Source organism: Lissotriton vulgaris, chromosome 9, assembly GCF_964263255.1.
Source record: "Lissotriton vulgaris chromosome 9, aLisVul1.2, whole genome shotgun sequence".
NCBI classification, from domain to species: domain Eukaryota; kingdom Metazoa; phylum Chordata; class Amphibia; order Caudata; family Salamandridae; genus Lissotriton; species Lissotriton vulgaris.
Window position 1 is genome coordinate 768,660,996 of NC_141697.1, and position 16,379 is coordinate 768,677,374.

At 46.1% G+C, this 16,379-nt stretch overlaps 1 protein-coding gene across 1 annotated transcript in view; it reads left to right on the forward strand.

Annotated features, from left to right (window-relative positions):
* The window catches only part of LOC147692228 (uncharacterized), a 47,957-nt gene that overhangs the window by 5,143 nt on the left and 26,435 nt on the right, over nucleotides 1-16,379 (forward strand). Inside the window, exon 2 of the mRNA XM_086939511.1 lies at nucleotides 6,217-6,344. Coding sequence (XP_086795637.1) covers nucleotides 6,217-6,344 — 128 coding nt within the window. The remainder of the gene's footprint in view (nucleotides 1-6,216; nucleotides 6,345-16,379) is intronic.

Consider the following 16,379-nt stretch of genomic DNA (forward strand, 5'->3'; position numbering starts at 1 on the left):
CTAATAATTTCGGTAACCTCATAACACACCACCTCGGCCACCCCACCAAGAACGTGCATGGGACAGGGGTCATTAGGTGACGCCAATGGCTGACACACGGGAAAGAAGGAGCTGATGTGGAACCGTGTCGAATGCGGCAGAGAGGTCCAACAATATTAGAGCCGCTCTGCAGCCTGCGTCCAAGCAGTCTCTAAAGGCCTACGAAATTTCAACAAATACCGATTCCGTGCTGTGAGCAGCGCGGAATCCGGACTGGGCAGGGTGGAGGGCGTTAGATGTTTCCACAAAGGTGTTCAATTGATGGAAGGCAATCTTTTCGCAGACCTTGGCCATCACTGGCAGTAGAGAAATTGGCCGGTAGTTGGCTGGAGCTGCCGGGTCCAAACCCGCTTTCTTCAACAGTGGCAAAAGTTTGGCCTGCTACCAGCATTCCGGGACAGTCACTGACCTGAAGGAGAGGCTAACAATTTCGGTAACCTCATAGCACACCACCTCGGCCACCCCACCAAGAACGTGCATGGGACAGGGGTCATTAGGTGACGCCAATGGCTGACACACGGGAAAGAAGGAGCTGATGTAGAACCGTGTCGAATGTAGCAGAGAGGTCCAACAATATTAGAGCCGCTCTGCCGCCTGCGTCCAAGCAGTCTCTAAAGGCCTCCGAAATTTCAACAAATACCGATTCTGTGCTGTGAGCAGCGCGGAATCCGGACTGGGCAGGGTGGAGGGCGTGAGATGTTTCCACAAAGGTGTTCAATTGACGGAAGGCAATCTTTTCGCAGACCTTGGCCATCATTGGCAGTAGAGAAATTGGCCGGTAGTTGACTGGAACTGCCGGGTCCAAACCCGCTTTCTTCAATAGTGGCAAAAGTTTGGCCTGTTCCAGCATTCCGGGACAGTCACTGACCTGAAGGAGAGGCTAACAATTTCGGTAACCTCACAACACACCACCTCGGCCACCCCACCAAGAACGTGCATGGGACAGGGGTCATTAGGTGATCCTGATTTCAAGGATTTTAGGACTGCTAATCTGTCAGCTCCAGAAGGGGGAGAAAATTCCTCGAAGGAGTAAGCCCTGGAACAAGGAGGAGAGGAGATCACAGGAGCTGAGAAGCTCTGACTGAGACAGGTAGTCCGCAGGCTAACCTTTATCCCTGCTATTTTATTTTCAAAAAATGAGGACAAATCCTCACACCAGCGCGCAGAAGATGGCACTATTGGTTGCTCGGCGCAAGGGGAAAGAAAGCTGTTGACAATGGCAAAAATTTCCCTGCAGGTATTGTTGGCCTTGGAGATCCTACCCGCAAAATATTCGCTCTTAGCCATCCTAATACTAGCATAATACTCCTTCTGAGCTGTATGTAATACCCCTTTAGTGGTAGGGCAATAGGAGAGCCGCCAACGTTTTTCCAGTCTTTTACAGCCGAGCTTAAGCTCTCTCTAGGCCGGCGAGAACCAGGGTTTAGAGGGGGTGGAGCGGATTTTGTATCTAACGCTCCCTTTAGAGGAGGACTCTACCCCCGAGCAGATCCAGGTGTTAAAGGTCTGCACAGCAGTGGTCAGCTCCGGGCCTAACGCTGGACGGCCCATACGAAGGGCATTGGACAGGGCAGACAGATTGATCTTCTGGGGACAAGTAAAAGGTTTGCAATTGAAGGGGGGGGGTTTCTGAGGACCAGGAAACCTGATCACCTTATGATCCGACCAGGTAAGGATTTCAGGGTCAGATACAGATAAGGGAAAATGAGAGCTAACCACATCCAGGATATGGCCCCTGGAGTGTGTGAGCAGTGTGACCCATTGAGTTAGTTGGGCTAGGCTAAGTGACTCCAACACATTTTTGGAGTCTGGTAGCTCGCCCACCTCAGTATGGATGTTAAAATCACCCAAAAGGAGAAATCTAGAGAACCTCAGGGCGCGGGGCACAATGACATCCGCCAACGCCTTAAGGAATGGTCCGGCGGGACCATAGACCAGCGTGCCTCCCAACGTAAAATGAGGTGAGAGGGTGAGAGAAAAGTGAAGGACTTCGCCATCACCTAGCTTATCAGAGGAGTCACTGTGAAAGAACCATGTATCTTTAAATACAATGGCCGACCCCCCCCTCTCCCTACTGCTCGATCCGCCCTAATGATTTTAAAGCCTCTAGGGATGGCAAGCTCAATAACGGGGGCACTAGAGTTATTAAGCCATGTTTCTGTTATAAACAGAATATCAAGGTGGCCGCAGACAAGAGTTCAAATATGTCAGCGGCATGTTTGCTCATGGAGCGAGCGTTTAAAAGGGCAGCAACAATTACTTTTGAGTGGTTGGTGACATGTGTGGGCGCAGCCATGGTTTGTGTGGGTCTAATGCCTGAAATACAGTTAAAAATGCAGATACATTCAGCAGTAGCTAATGCTTTTTCTTAAATATGAGACAACCTACAGTTGCAATGCAAAATATCAATTATTTAGCTTTGTTCCCCAATATTTAGGTTTTGAGTTTAGAAAAGGTTGATATATGAAATTTATGATGAGATGCGTTATAAGTCAATCATTGAAGATTTCACAAGTTTTTCATCAAAATATATATTGAAGTGAACAAATCATTCCACCATTATTTTTCTATAACATTCTCTCCCCTTCCTACACTTATGTTTCATTTTTTACGTATTTCCTCATTATTTTGGTGCTGGTCCTCTGTTATGTTAAACGGCTACATTTTGTTCCGTGGCCTAATGTTCAGTTTTCAGACAGGAACTACTGTCCCCCCACCTGACCTACTTGTTGCTTCCTTCTTAATGAAATATTGGTCATTTGTAAACCTGGGTATGCATGATCCTCAGGGAGCCACACCTACCTGCACATTGTCTAATGTTGCTTAATCTAACTGTTCCTATTTACAGCATCTATTACATCTTACACTGCTTATCTTAAGTTCTGAAAATGTAACTCAAATTTTCTTCAGGATGAATTATCACACCACTTTCAGCTTGCAATCCTACTATAAATTTACCCTTTACACTTCATGTTAAGTTACCAAGACAAAATGGGCACTGTGCACAACCTTCCAAACAGATTGAAGAGAGGGTCAATTGCCAAACACCACATGCAAGACTATAGGCTCCATGGCATCTATATTTATTTATTTATTTGTTTTGTGTTTTATATAGCACGAACGTGACCCTTTAGTATGTCAGAGCGATTAACAGAGATATAGCGGTCCCGAATTCGACCAATAGCAAGCAACATAAATGTACGCATACAGATAACTAAAAACTATAAAACCAGTGGAAGGTAAAAGTTCTCAGGACTTACAATAATATCTGAGACTGAACGAATACGTCAAATTACAAATGATCTTTTACCATCAAAAGACCCTCTGATTTATAAATCTGTAGTGAACGGAAGGTGATTCGATCGGCAGATGAATTCGTCAATTCTTTGTATAGAGCTATGGCAGGAATTTCCCCATTAGGAAGATCTTGGCTTCCTTCTTGAATTTTGAATAGAATGGTATTCTTCTAATGTTTGGCGGGAGAGAGTTCCAGATTCTGGGTGCGGTGCCTGAGATAGCTCTGTTGTATGTTTTCTTTTACTGGAAGCACAGCGGTTCCAGCACAAGATCTTTTGTGCTTCTGGATTACCTGCCTCTTCCGAATATCATCACTTTCTGGGCAAGGTATGCCGGTGTTTTTGGGTGTAGCGCCTTATGTGTGATACAGGCCAGTTTGAGTTGTACTCTGGCATTGTATGGTAGCCAGTTCAGAGCTTTTAAGTGTGGAGAGATGTGATAAAAATTTCTAGATCCAGTTTTGAGTCTTGTGGCTGCGTTGAGACAAGCTTTTAGTGGCACTGTTGAGGTCTTGGGCAGGCCAGATAAAGTTGAACAACTGTACTCGATACTCGTGATGACCAACGCCTGAACCGCTATTTTAAGGTCTGACGTTTATAGCAATGGTTTCAGTTTTCTAAGACAACTCAGGTGGTACCAGGCGCTTTTAGCCATCAAGTTGATGTGGCTTTGCAAGTTCAGGTTCTTATCCGACATGATTTCTAGTTATTTGGCTGAGTCCACTAAGGTCTGGGTGCAGTTAAGCACAGTGATCAGTGATCAGTGTGGTCCATTCGTTTATTTCAGAAGAGATTTTATGGGGGGATTTATTAGAATTCAGTACTTTGCTAGTTTTTTTAACGTTAATTACTTGTTAGCAATTGAATGGCCATCGTTAGCGCTTCATTCATTGACTTGATCTCCTCCAGTGATGAGACTTTAATGTAGATCTGTGTGTCGTCAGCATACATATGAAACAAGATGTTGGCTGTCATAGAATCTCAGTTATGTTAAAAAAAGGTTTCCCTATGGACTCTTCTAATCGCTATGTTCATCAGTCACACAACACTCATACGTATTGGAACCAGTCGGAGGGTAGTGTATTCTCTATTACAAATGTATTTGTATTTAAATCAGTACTTAAAAAGAGATAACAAATATCTCTAGTTGAACCAATTAGTATCGTAAGATATAAAATTACATTACATGAACAACATTATACATAAGAGATCATGTTCCTATCTAAATTTGCACAATATATAAAATAGACAATAAAACAATCACAAAATCAGTAAAACATCATATGGAAGGAAGACAAAGACAAGGCCATGAATTTTGGCACTTGTGGTGTTAATCTGCTTTTGGCTAGGTTACACAGACATAGACCGAAGATTCAGTGATTTTAGTCATTGTCCTGCTTCAGATTTAACCTCAACAGGGGCATCGATGCGTTTCGGTGGAATAATGTTATTTTCTTCCACCTTATTCAGGACAATTAACAATAAAGTTCCTTCCTCTCTTACTGCTTTCGTTAAAATCTTCTATTACAAGTATTGATGACTTTATTTTCTTCACGTCCTCCTTGCCCAGGCGAGTTAAGGGACAAGGGACCTCAATAGAACTTCCGGAGCAACGGTCTCCGTCTTTAAAAGTTATCTCACACTGATTTATTTGGTCAATCTGTATATATCAAATTTATCCTATTTCCAATAATCGGGACACTTGCTTCTTCCCATCGGTTTTATATTCAGTTTGTTAACTTCCAAGTACTGGGGCTCTAAATCTCATGGTATGCTCGCCTCGCATTCCTCGTCTGCTCGTGCGTGTAGCCGGCTAAGAGAAAATAAAGTTAGAGAGTGGTAGAGAGTGTCATCGTATCTACTTTATTTCTTGAAAACCCTTGTCATTTTTTATCTTTAGAAACACAAGTTTTTAAATGTATTATTGATATGTGTATTATTTGGTATGTTTGTATGTTGATGTTGCTTTAGTTTTAATAATTGATTTTTATACACTGAAACAAAATGAAAAAATATATATATTGTCTTAAAAATGTTTTTGCTGTGTTAGTATACTGAGGCTTTGTTTATTAACTGTTTGTGTGAAACCTTATCTGTAATAGGTATTTTTTTTGTCTAGGAACTGTTATTATTGAATTTACTGTTACCCTGTCCTAGGAACATTATCCAGACTCAGGGGGTCCCTTTTTATTACATTGAATGTACATCCACAGAAGTCATCTAAAAAGAAGTTGGCAAAACAAATATGGTTCAGGGGTAGGGTTGACACCTAACTTCTTTCCTATCAGCACCACTGTCATTTTAATGTTTCAGTCAGAACACAAATAATCCAAATCACCTAATGCAGGAATTTTTAGGCCTTATCTGTGTATACTTCAAAGAGCAAATATAAATAGAAAACCAATTTAAATCTGTTCTATGCGTGAGATCCATGACAAATGATTAAAGTAAACAAAGACAGAAGAGTCATTTTGCGAATTAATACATACGATTGTGTTTAAAGGCCTATGTTGGGCCTCTGCAGACTCTTAAAACATCAACATATTACTGCAATTTTCTCTTGGAAGTAAAGGTGGCAACCCAATTTAGGGGTTGAGATCTATTGCCTATGCCAATGCTAGTTTTACCAGTAGTTCATAAGCACATATATATAGAGAGCATAACACTTGCATTCCATATGTAATCAAGCCATAAAAAAATAACATACAACATAAATTACACAAGCACAAATGAATCTTGGACATCTGTCCTACCTTTTAAAAATTCAAGCAGATTGAGCTGCGAGTTAAAAATGTCTTGTGATACGTTTTTCTAAATGACTACAGAACAACATATGCCTAGACATTATTCGTACATGTATCTGTTGTGGTTGTCATTACAGTTCGACTGATGGAATCGGTTCGGCGCTTGGACATAGAAAGCCTTATGGGCTTTTTGGATACGTCTGCTTCTGTCAAACCAGATGAAACAATTTTATCGTGTTGTAAAATCCTGGAACATCGAAAAAAGGTATCTGTGAGTCTCCATTGCTTTACATGACAATCAAGGCAATGAGAGGCAGTGAGCTTTAGCTACATATGTGGTTGTCTAACATTGTGTTATATTGTGTAGTGCTGTAGTGTGACATTTTAGGCTTTACTGTACTGTGAAGGACTGTGTGATGGGAAGTACAGCTGTAATAGGTTAGGTTATATTGGGTTGTAGTGCAGTGTGTTGCTATAATGTGCAGTATAAATAAGTTATTGTGCGATATTGCAGTGGTATATCACATTTCTGCAAAAACAAGGAGATGACAAACAGAGCGCTGAAACCCTCAGTCACTCAGCCCAGTAACAGATTTGGATTGAATCCATCATAGTTCTTTAGCTCACTTCACAAACCCAGTTCAGACCCAGCCACATGCAAACTAGTCTTTTATTTTATTTTATTTATTTATTTATACATTGCCATTTGTCTCAAAATACATACAACTCATAGAGAAATCTGTCTGAAGTGTGGTTCAATATCAATACTCCCAAACCATACCCCCCTCCCACAATACCCCTCCCCCCAACTTTCTCCCCAACATTTCGGCCATGCATAGTGTCATCGTGAGTCAAGCATAGATCAAGATTATACACATTGAGATATTACTGTCATGTACAGTCTGACCTTTGACAGACTATAGAGTGCAAGTATCATACGGTAGGCGGGCCCAAGACAAACAAGCATTATATGAGCCCCCGAAACATCTGTAGCTACTCGGTGGCCTAAACCTGCGCCAACACATTCGTCTCCAGTTGGTCCACTTCCTCCTCATCTTGGTGCACTCTGAGATAGGCCAGTAGCGGGCCCCAAATGTCCTTAGGACTAGACTTCAGTGGCATCTGTTCCGCATAAGCGTGTAAGTTGTTCTGCCATGTAACCATGTCGTGTAACCATCCCTTGAACTTGGGTGCCCTTCCCCTGCCCCATCTACACGCCACCTGGCGTTGTGCCAGTAGTATGCCCATTAGAAGAAATTTCCAGTGTGGGGTATGAATGTCTGCGATTAGTCCCAGTAGAGCCATTGTGGGGAGAGGTTCAATTGTGAGTCCTAACATATCAGTGAGCCCTATGAAGACCGCCTCCCAGTATTCAGCCACTTTGGGGCAGTTCCAAGCTAAGTGTATGAAATCTGCGGGACTCTGCTTGCATCAAAGGCATCTATCATCTTCCCGCAGGCCTATCCTGTGTAATCGAGCAGGTGTGTGGTAGAGTCTGTGCAGGAATTTGAAGTGCAGCAAGTGAAGCCTGCTGCTGCCGGAGACGCGTTCCGTACATGCCATTTCCGTACATGCCATTTCCCACTGATCATCAGTGAATGGTTCAGGTAAGTCATTGTCCCATTCAGCCCTGGCTCTAGCATGCAGCGGGGGGGACACAGATCTGACTCTCGCATTTAAGACTGACGTGGCGTGTTTCAGTGCATCTTCCTGCAACATTAGGTGAAGGGAAGGGAACACTTCTGGTTCCGCAGGGAAGTCAGGACATATGGCCCGCACGCTCTGTCTGATCCTAGTGTAGAGGAAGAAATCCATGAATGTAGAGGAATTATCTCCGAAAAATTGTTCCTTCGACCGGAACGTCCCTTCGAGAAAGAGATCCCCCCACCTGAAATATTGCAGTCTGGTTAGCAGGTTTTGACACATTTTCTCAGTGGTCACCTGTAGAAGCGGGCAGTTGTGGAGAAGTGTGGCTCAATGGTTAGAGCGGCAGACCCTGATGCAGAGGTCTAGCCCGAGACCAGGGTTCAATTCCCCGCTTCGGCGGGTCTTGGGCTCAACTCAAAATTCCACGGACTCGATAATTCTCGCCTCGGTGCCTATTCCAATCATGGAGTCCCACTCTGCAACTCTGGGCAATAGCTTGCTTAATCTGCACAACGACCCCCACAACGCTAAGGATGCCTGGCCTCCACCTTGGGGGTGCCCAGGAGTGGACACCTCACAGGGTAGGCCAGGATGGGTTCCACAGTGGTATTCGTACAAGCTCCTTGAGACCCTTGCGGGTGAGTAGTGCGCTATACAAGTATCAATTTACATTTTACATTTACAGTTACGCAATGGTATTCTAGGGGAGTAGAGCTGTGTAACACCCTCTGCTTTCGCCAGCCAGTGTAGTGCTTTAACTGTGCAGTCCACGGTAGTAGGGTCTCTATCTCTTTCCTTATATGGGGCAAACACATACCCAGTCGGGTGGACCGGAGTCATGTGACCATCCTCTACTGCGAGATGGGGGTGGTGGAACCAGTACACCGCAAAGTGTGCCTGTGCACTATAATAATACTGTTCAAAGTCTGGGACATCAAAACCGCTGTATCTATATGGGAGTGTTAGGGAGTCCAGCTTCAGCCGTGCACGTTTCCCTCCCTAGATCAATCGAATGAGCTGCGTCTTTAAGGTGGCAAAGAAATGTGCGCCAGGGTGATAAGGAATGTTAATAAACAAATATAAAAATTTGGGGACTATCACCATCTTGATTAACGATATACGGCCGGCCATTGATAGGGGAAGTTTAAGCCAGGATGAGATGTTGTCTGTCACTTTAGACATGGCTTGTACGTATTTTGTTCTCATGAGTGTTTCTTTATCCCTGGAGACATAAATCCCTAAGTACTTAACTTCGGATTCCTCCCATTGCAGTGGATAGTCCAGGGGTTGAGGGGGGGTATGATTGGTCAATGGGAACACTGCTGACTTTCCCCAATTGACCTGTACTCCGGCAATCGCTCTAAATTTGGTAATTTCCCGCAACACTGGATTTAAGTTGTCGCCCGGGTTGCGGATGTACAGGGTGATGTCGTCCACGTAAAGGGAGACTAGGACTTGTCAGGATAAATAGATTATGCCCCTGTGATTATGGTGCTGGCGCTGCTTGGCCGCCAAGGGTTCAAAGGCTGGACTATGGAAACTACCTGTTTGTAGGTATGGCAGATTACCTCTTTACCAAACTACAAATAGTGCGAAACGCGGCGGCCAAGGCAATATGCAAGAAAAGAAAATTTGACTCAGCCAAGAGCTGCTTGAGAGAGCTCCATTGGCTGCCAATGAGGCAGAGGGCAACATTTAAAATGCTCTGTATAACACACAGAGCACTGCACAACACAGGCCCACTTATCCTAAGAAATTGGATTCAGTTTTATGTACCAACTATAAATCTCTGCTCTCAAGTCACAGCAAGAGCAAGAACTACTCGAGGGAAGAGAGCTAGGATGGGGGAGCGAGCCTTCTCCCACATTACCGCAACCAAATGGAATGAGTTGTCCGTGGCTCTTAGACTTATGGACTGCCACCTATCATTTAGGAAACAATTGAAAACTTTTCTTTTCCCTAAATCAGATTAAATGGTAGGACTGAAGCCAACTCACCACTCACTATAGTTACTTCAGCGCCGTGATATCCTACTCAGGATGATTGTTAGTGCTTTATAGGAAAAGATAACATAACATAACATAACATAACATAACATAACATAACATAACATAACATAACATAACATAACATAACATAGCAAATAAAACCGGGGACAGTGGGAAGCCTTGCCTTGTCCCCCAGCTAATGTGAAAGGGATTGGATCGGGAACCATTAAGCAGGACTCTGGCCATTGGCGCTTTGTAGAGGAGTTTGACCCATTGTATGAACTGTTCCGGCAGCCCCATATATGTCAGGGTCCTGAACAGGTAGTCCCACTCCAAAGAATCAAACGCTTTGGTGGTATCTAAGAAGACCGCCACCGCCGCGCATTTGTGGTCTATATCCTGAAGGATCGCCAGTAGTGTGCGAAGGTTGTGGGATGTGGAGTGGTTAGGAACAAAGCCTGCCTGATCCGGCAGCACTATCTTTTCAAGGAGAAGGTTCAGCCTAATCGCAAGCACCTTGGCCAATATTATAGTGTCGCTGTTAAGGAGAGACAAGGGCCAAAAGGAATCGCATTGATCGGAAGCTTTCCCGGGCTTAAGCAAGGACAGTATGTGCGCTTCTCTCATAGTACCAGGGAGTACGCCCTCTTCTTGCAGCTTCATAATGTACTGCCTTGAGGATAGGGGCTAGAATGTGAATATACGTTTTATAAAAATCAATAGTAATCCCGTCCGAACCAGGGCATTTTCCCGATTTCAAGCTCATTATCGCCTCTTTAATTTCGTCAACTTCAAGGTCTAATGCTAAAAAAATTTGTTGCACGGGTCCCAACCAAGCAAGGGCCACGTCCTCAAAATAGTCCCCCAAGTGTTCATATTGCCTCCGCGATGTGTACAGTGCGTTATAATAGTCAGTCAGGATGTCCAGCTGCTCTGGTAGGGATCTACATATCTCCCCTTGGGTGACCCGCAGTTCTGTGACATAATTACGAAAGCGTGGAGGCCGTATCGCCCCACCTAGGGAGAGCCCCGGCCTGTCGCCCTCCCCGTATTGTCTAGCTACCCCCTGCTTCCCCCGAAACTTACACTCCTGTTCAGCCACCTCACTATATTCCGACATCTTCTCCCGTATTTGTGCCTTCAGGGAATTGGAGTCCTCAGTGCCCGCGGCCTCCCGCTCCTGAGCCTTTAACTCAACCTCCAGAGTGTGCAGGGCCCTTTGAAGATCCCGCAGGATCCCTCCCCCTTTGGAAATACACCACCCCCTAACAGTTACTTTAAAGGCTTCCCAGACAGTTGTGAGACTCGCCACAGAGCCGGTTTTCCTGGGGAAAAACTCTAATATCTCCTATTCCAACTCCGCCTTGAAGACGGCATCCTGTAGGTGCAAGGGGTTTAATCTCCAGCTAAGGAAAGGTGCTAGGTCCACAGGTAGTAATAAGGAGACTTTCACTGGGGAGTGGTCCGAATAGATCTTGGCCATATGGTGCGCCCCTTCCACCCAATGAGACATGCCCCTTGCTAGTAGCACATAATCCAATCTGGCCCAGGTGTTGTGTACGGATGAGTGGTGTGTACCCTCCTTCTGCAAAGGGTGAGAAAAACGCCAGGCGTCCACAAGACTCTCAGCTGTTACAATATCCTGTAAGGTGCGTTGGGAAGTGGTATAGTGCATTGACGTAGCATGCGACATACCCCAAGTGGGATTTACAACTGTATCAAAATCTCCTCCCCATACAAGATATCTGCACCCCAACATTCAGATTTTGCCTCTGATCAGTTGTAGATAGTGGGGGTCATCGACGTTTGGCCCATAATAATTTACAAATACAATTTCATGCGATTGCAGTGACCCCACAACAGGCAGTACCGTCCCTCTGAATCCACCTCCCGCCCTCCCTCCACAAAACGGACCCCACGTTTAATCAATATAGCCATCCCCCTGGCAAAGCACCCACGAGAAGCCCAGCAGGTTGCAAATTGAGGAGTGTTTCCTTTCGTCAAATGCGTTTCCTGTAGGAAAGCAATGCTAACGTGGTGCCTATCCAGGTAGCCCAGAACCTGCCGCCGTTTCCGAGGGTCATTGAGCCCCCGTACATTCCATGACATGACGTTGAGGCTTGCACTGTCTCCACCCCGCTCACCCACAACCATAGAGATGATATTGATACTTCAGCCATGTAGTCCAAACCCATTGCTGTGACTCACCATACGTTATCAACATTTCACCTTGTGCCACAACCCTTCCTCTCCCGCCCACACCAGCTGCCCAAACTTGCCAGGAAAAAACATCCCTCCCGCCATTACCACTTCGCCTCTCTTGTTGCACCCATCCACAACCCGCTTGCTACAGGGGTCGATCTGACCAGACGAAAGCGAGTGGCCAGGTGACAGATTTTGCCATCATTATAATTATCAACAATCATACATCACCAGTTCGTAGAAAGTCCTTGATATGTCTTTATGCATTTATGCTTGGTCTACTGGGTTCAGGAAGGGTCTGATAATGGTGAATGAGAGCGCGATCTGTGTCTTGCCGCTGCGTCCCAGGCAGCGGAGCGTCGATCCTGTTTGAGAAAATCTTCTGCTTGTTGAGGCATGGTGAAGATAACTTGTCGGCCTCTATGGTGGATCCCCAGCCGAGCAGCATGGCATACTGAATACTGCCGGATTGGAGTTGCTTCTTCACAGCAATAAACTTCCTTCTGGCTTCCTGCACCGCTTGTGTAAAATCAGTGTGAGAAGTTGGCCTGGTATATGATGCTCACTAGTTCTAATGATCACCTTGTACCATGCCAAGCAACCCTTCTGATGATTGGTTGTAAGTCAACCTTATAGACCAGCTATCCTAGTAGCATGGACAAAGCAGACTTAGGCTAAACTCTGTAAAGGCATGTGAAGCAAGCTGTTTTACCATACACAATCCCCTTGAATACCAAATGAAAGGACACCACACAGATATATATTGAAAATATATATATATTTATTTACTACAAATCCCCTATAATCTTTATGAGCACAGAAGCAAATGCGTTAAAACAAAACACAGTTTAAATATACAAAAGTTGCACAATATGGACGAGCCTTAGGGGCCACCTAAACCATATACTAAAATAGTGGTATAAGTACCAAGAATCGGAAAGGAAGTAGGCCTAGGGCCTGGGGAATCGCTGGAGCTGTTCGGGACTAACAGTGAAGAAGTCGGGAAAGGCCCGCGGGACTCGGGTGCAGCGCTTACAGCACACGCATACACCAATGCAATGTCAATGGTGCGTAAAAGTTACAAAGTTAGTGCAAAGGGAACCTTCCGGATGACCTAGAACCTAGCAACTAGAGGTGTATTGCTACACAGGGTCACCAGAGTGCCAGGTTTACCTCACCCACAGGAAGCGGGTGCATATGTCTCAAAGTGTGTCAGGTTTCGTCACGCTGGTCTATGGACCCTGTAGATGAAGATGCTGCAGGCGGGTCGTCGAGGAGAGTTCCGGTGGATCCAAGGGTGGATCTGAAGAGGTGAAGACCTGAAAGCAGAGAGGACAATGTTCAAAGTCACTGGCCAGTGACTACCGTGGAACCAGGATGGCACCAGGCGATGTTGGGTGCAAACAGGCGAAGAGGTGAAGATTGTGTCTGCTGCCACGTGGACACGAAGAGGTCAAGGACATCCAGGCGTCGGTCACGAGCTGTCCCACCAAGGCTCTAGCTGATGGCGGTGTTGGTTTCTTGATCCGAGCAAACAGGCCTTGGTTAATGCAAGCCACGCAGGAAGTGATGCAAGCTTCTCACTCTGACCAGCAAAGTCAGAGGGGGTGATCCTTTTTACAGGAGCGAGGGCCAGTCTGGAGCAACCAGACCAGCAGTGTAGTTTTTGGATTTCGTCTCCAAGATGGCCAGTAGCCAATGCACTAGTAACCGGGATGGCGCGTCGAGTGGCAAAGTGCAAAAGGGCCCCACGCAGATTGTGGAGATGCTAGGAGGCTGATCTTCGGTGCAGATGCTGCTCGGGGCTAGGGCTTCTAAAACCCCAAAGCACAGCGTCGAGGGTGCCTCGGGTGCTGCGCAGTCAGCTTCTCGGGGTCTTTCGAGATGGCTGGTCCCACGTCTCTCGGTGCCTCCACTGGTCTCTTCTTTTCAGGGACTGTGGATCAGGCTCCGAGATGTCTGGGAGTCTGGGTCTCGTCGGGCTCTGGGCTCGGGCTCCGGCAGGTGGTGGCGGCAAAGCAGACGTTGAGTTGCTGGATGGTGCCTGTATTCACAGGGTGGTCACTCCTTGGCCACAAGGGAGATACTCTTCAGTCTTCTGTGCAGCAGAATGTCGAAGTCCAGTTTTCTTCTTAGTTTCAAGTCGAGTTCAGGATGATCTGAAGTCTTGGGACACAGCTCCTACTCTTATTCCAAATCTGGGGGCCGGATCACCTGTTAGGTCTCTCCCCTGGGTGGGACCAGGAAGGGGGGCAGTTACACCCCCTTTCCTTTGTCCAGCTCCGCGCCAGGACTGGGGCTGGAAAGCCCCAGCACCGGTTTGGACTGGCTTATGCACGGGGACACCTTGTGTGCCCCAGGCATGTCTCATTCTATTCAGCCCTGTCCTACCGAATACACAAAATCCTGTCTGGGGTGGTGCTCGCAACTCCCAAGGCAGGAAACCCTTTGTCCAAGCCTCCCTCGCTGGAAGGACTCCCAGCAGCAGAAGGTCAGACTTGTGTCTGTGGTGGCAGTGTCCATTTTGTGATGCTGAGGCTCGAGTTTAACTTTAACCGGGGTTCAGGTTATGTACATGTCGTGTTTCTCTAGAAGGGTGGAATGCTACTCCCGTCACCAGAATTGGCGAGGGGGTAGTATCCCAATTCGTATGACACCTTACTCGACATGTTTTGATAAAGCCAAACCGAAGTTAGCAAATAACCGCGAGGATTATAATGCACTTAAGAGTATATGGTATAGCAATATCCCGGAACAGATATAGGTATACTATATCTAAGTAAGAGGTGATTACACCAACTTACCCCAGCTGATTGATCAGCCAGTTGTGTCAAATATGGAGGCCAGGCCAGGGGTGGCACAATACATGCTGCAGCCCCTGGTAGGCCTTGGATGCACCTATGCCCTGGGTACCTGGGGTACACTGTTACAGGGGCCTATAAGGTGAACCAGATCCAATCGTAATGCACCTAGAGTGCATTGGCATATAATTTAGAGAGAGAACAGCAGGCTGTGAGTCTGATTAGCAGGCCCACAGCCACATAAAGTCATAAACCAGTAAAGCAAAAAGCAAAAATGTGGAGTGACCATAGGATAGCAGACCCTACTCTCCTACACAACCCCCCCCCCCCCCAAACGCAGGGACATTAGACTAACCTTGACCAGTTGTGTCTTCATGTTCTAAGTGGAAGTACCTGGAGAGACCATCTTCATTACCATGGTCAGTCCCTGGGCGGTGCTCCACTGTAAAGTCCATCCACTGTAGGGAAATGGACCACCTGAGTAGTTTGGGGTTTTCACCCTTCATCTGATTAAGCCATAAGAGGGGCTTATGGTCGGTCTGAATCTTGAAGTGAGTGCCAAACAAGTATGGACTCAACTTCTTCAGGGCCCACACCACAGCAACAGCCTCCCTCTCAATAGCTGACCAACGTTTCTCTCTGGGGGTCAGCCTTCTACTAATAAAAGCAATGGGCTGGTCTTGACCATCTACATTAAGTTGTGAAAGCACAGCTCCCACTCCCAACTCAGAAGCATCTGCTTGGACAATGAACTCTCTTGAGTAGTCGGGACTCTTCAGGATAGGTGCAGAGCTCATGGCCTTCTTCAGGTCGACAAATGCCTTTTGACAATTTATTGTCCACTGAACCTTTTTGGGCATCTTCTTGGATGTCAGATCATTAAGAGGAGTCACAATGGACCCATAGTTCTTAACAAACTTCCTGTAGTACCCAGTCAGGCCCAAGAAAGTTCTGACCTGAGTCTGGGTAGTTGGAAGGGACCAGTCCTTTATGGTCTGGATCTTACTCTCCAGTGGTTGAACTTGGCCTCCACCTACAAGGTGGCCCAAGTACACAACCTTACTCTGCACTATCTGGCACTTTGTGGCCTTGATAGTGAGGCCTGCCTTTTGCAGAGCCTCTAGCACTTCCTTCAGGTGGACCAGGTGATCCTCCCAGGTGGAGCTGAAGACAGCAATATCATCCAGATATGCTGCGCAAAAGTCATCCAACCCAGTAAGGACTTGATTCACCAACCTTTGGAAGGTGGCAGGTGCATTTTTCAAACCAAAGGGCATCACCACAAATTGGTAATGATCTCCTGGGGTAGAAAATGCAGTTTTGGCTTTGGATTCCTAAGCTAACCTGATTTGCCAATAACCAGCTGTCAGATCAAATGTGCTCAAATATTTGGCAGAAGCCAACTTGTCAATGAGCTCATCTGCCCTTGAAATAGGGTGTGCATCTGTCCTGGTGACAGCATTGAGTCCTCTGTAATTTACACCGAACCTCATCTCTCTCTTGCCATCTTTGGTGTGAGGTTTGGGGACCAGAACCACTGGGCTAGCCCAGGGGCTCTCTGAAGGCTCAATAACACCTAATTCCAGCATCTTTTGCACCTCAGTCTTTATACAGTCCCTGACATGGTCAGGTTGCCTGTAAATCTTGCTTTTCACAGGAAGA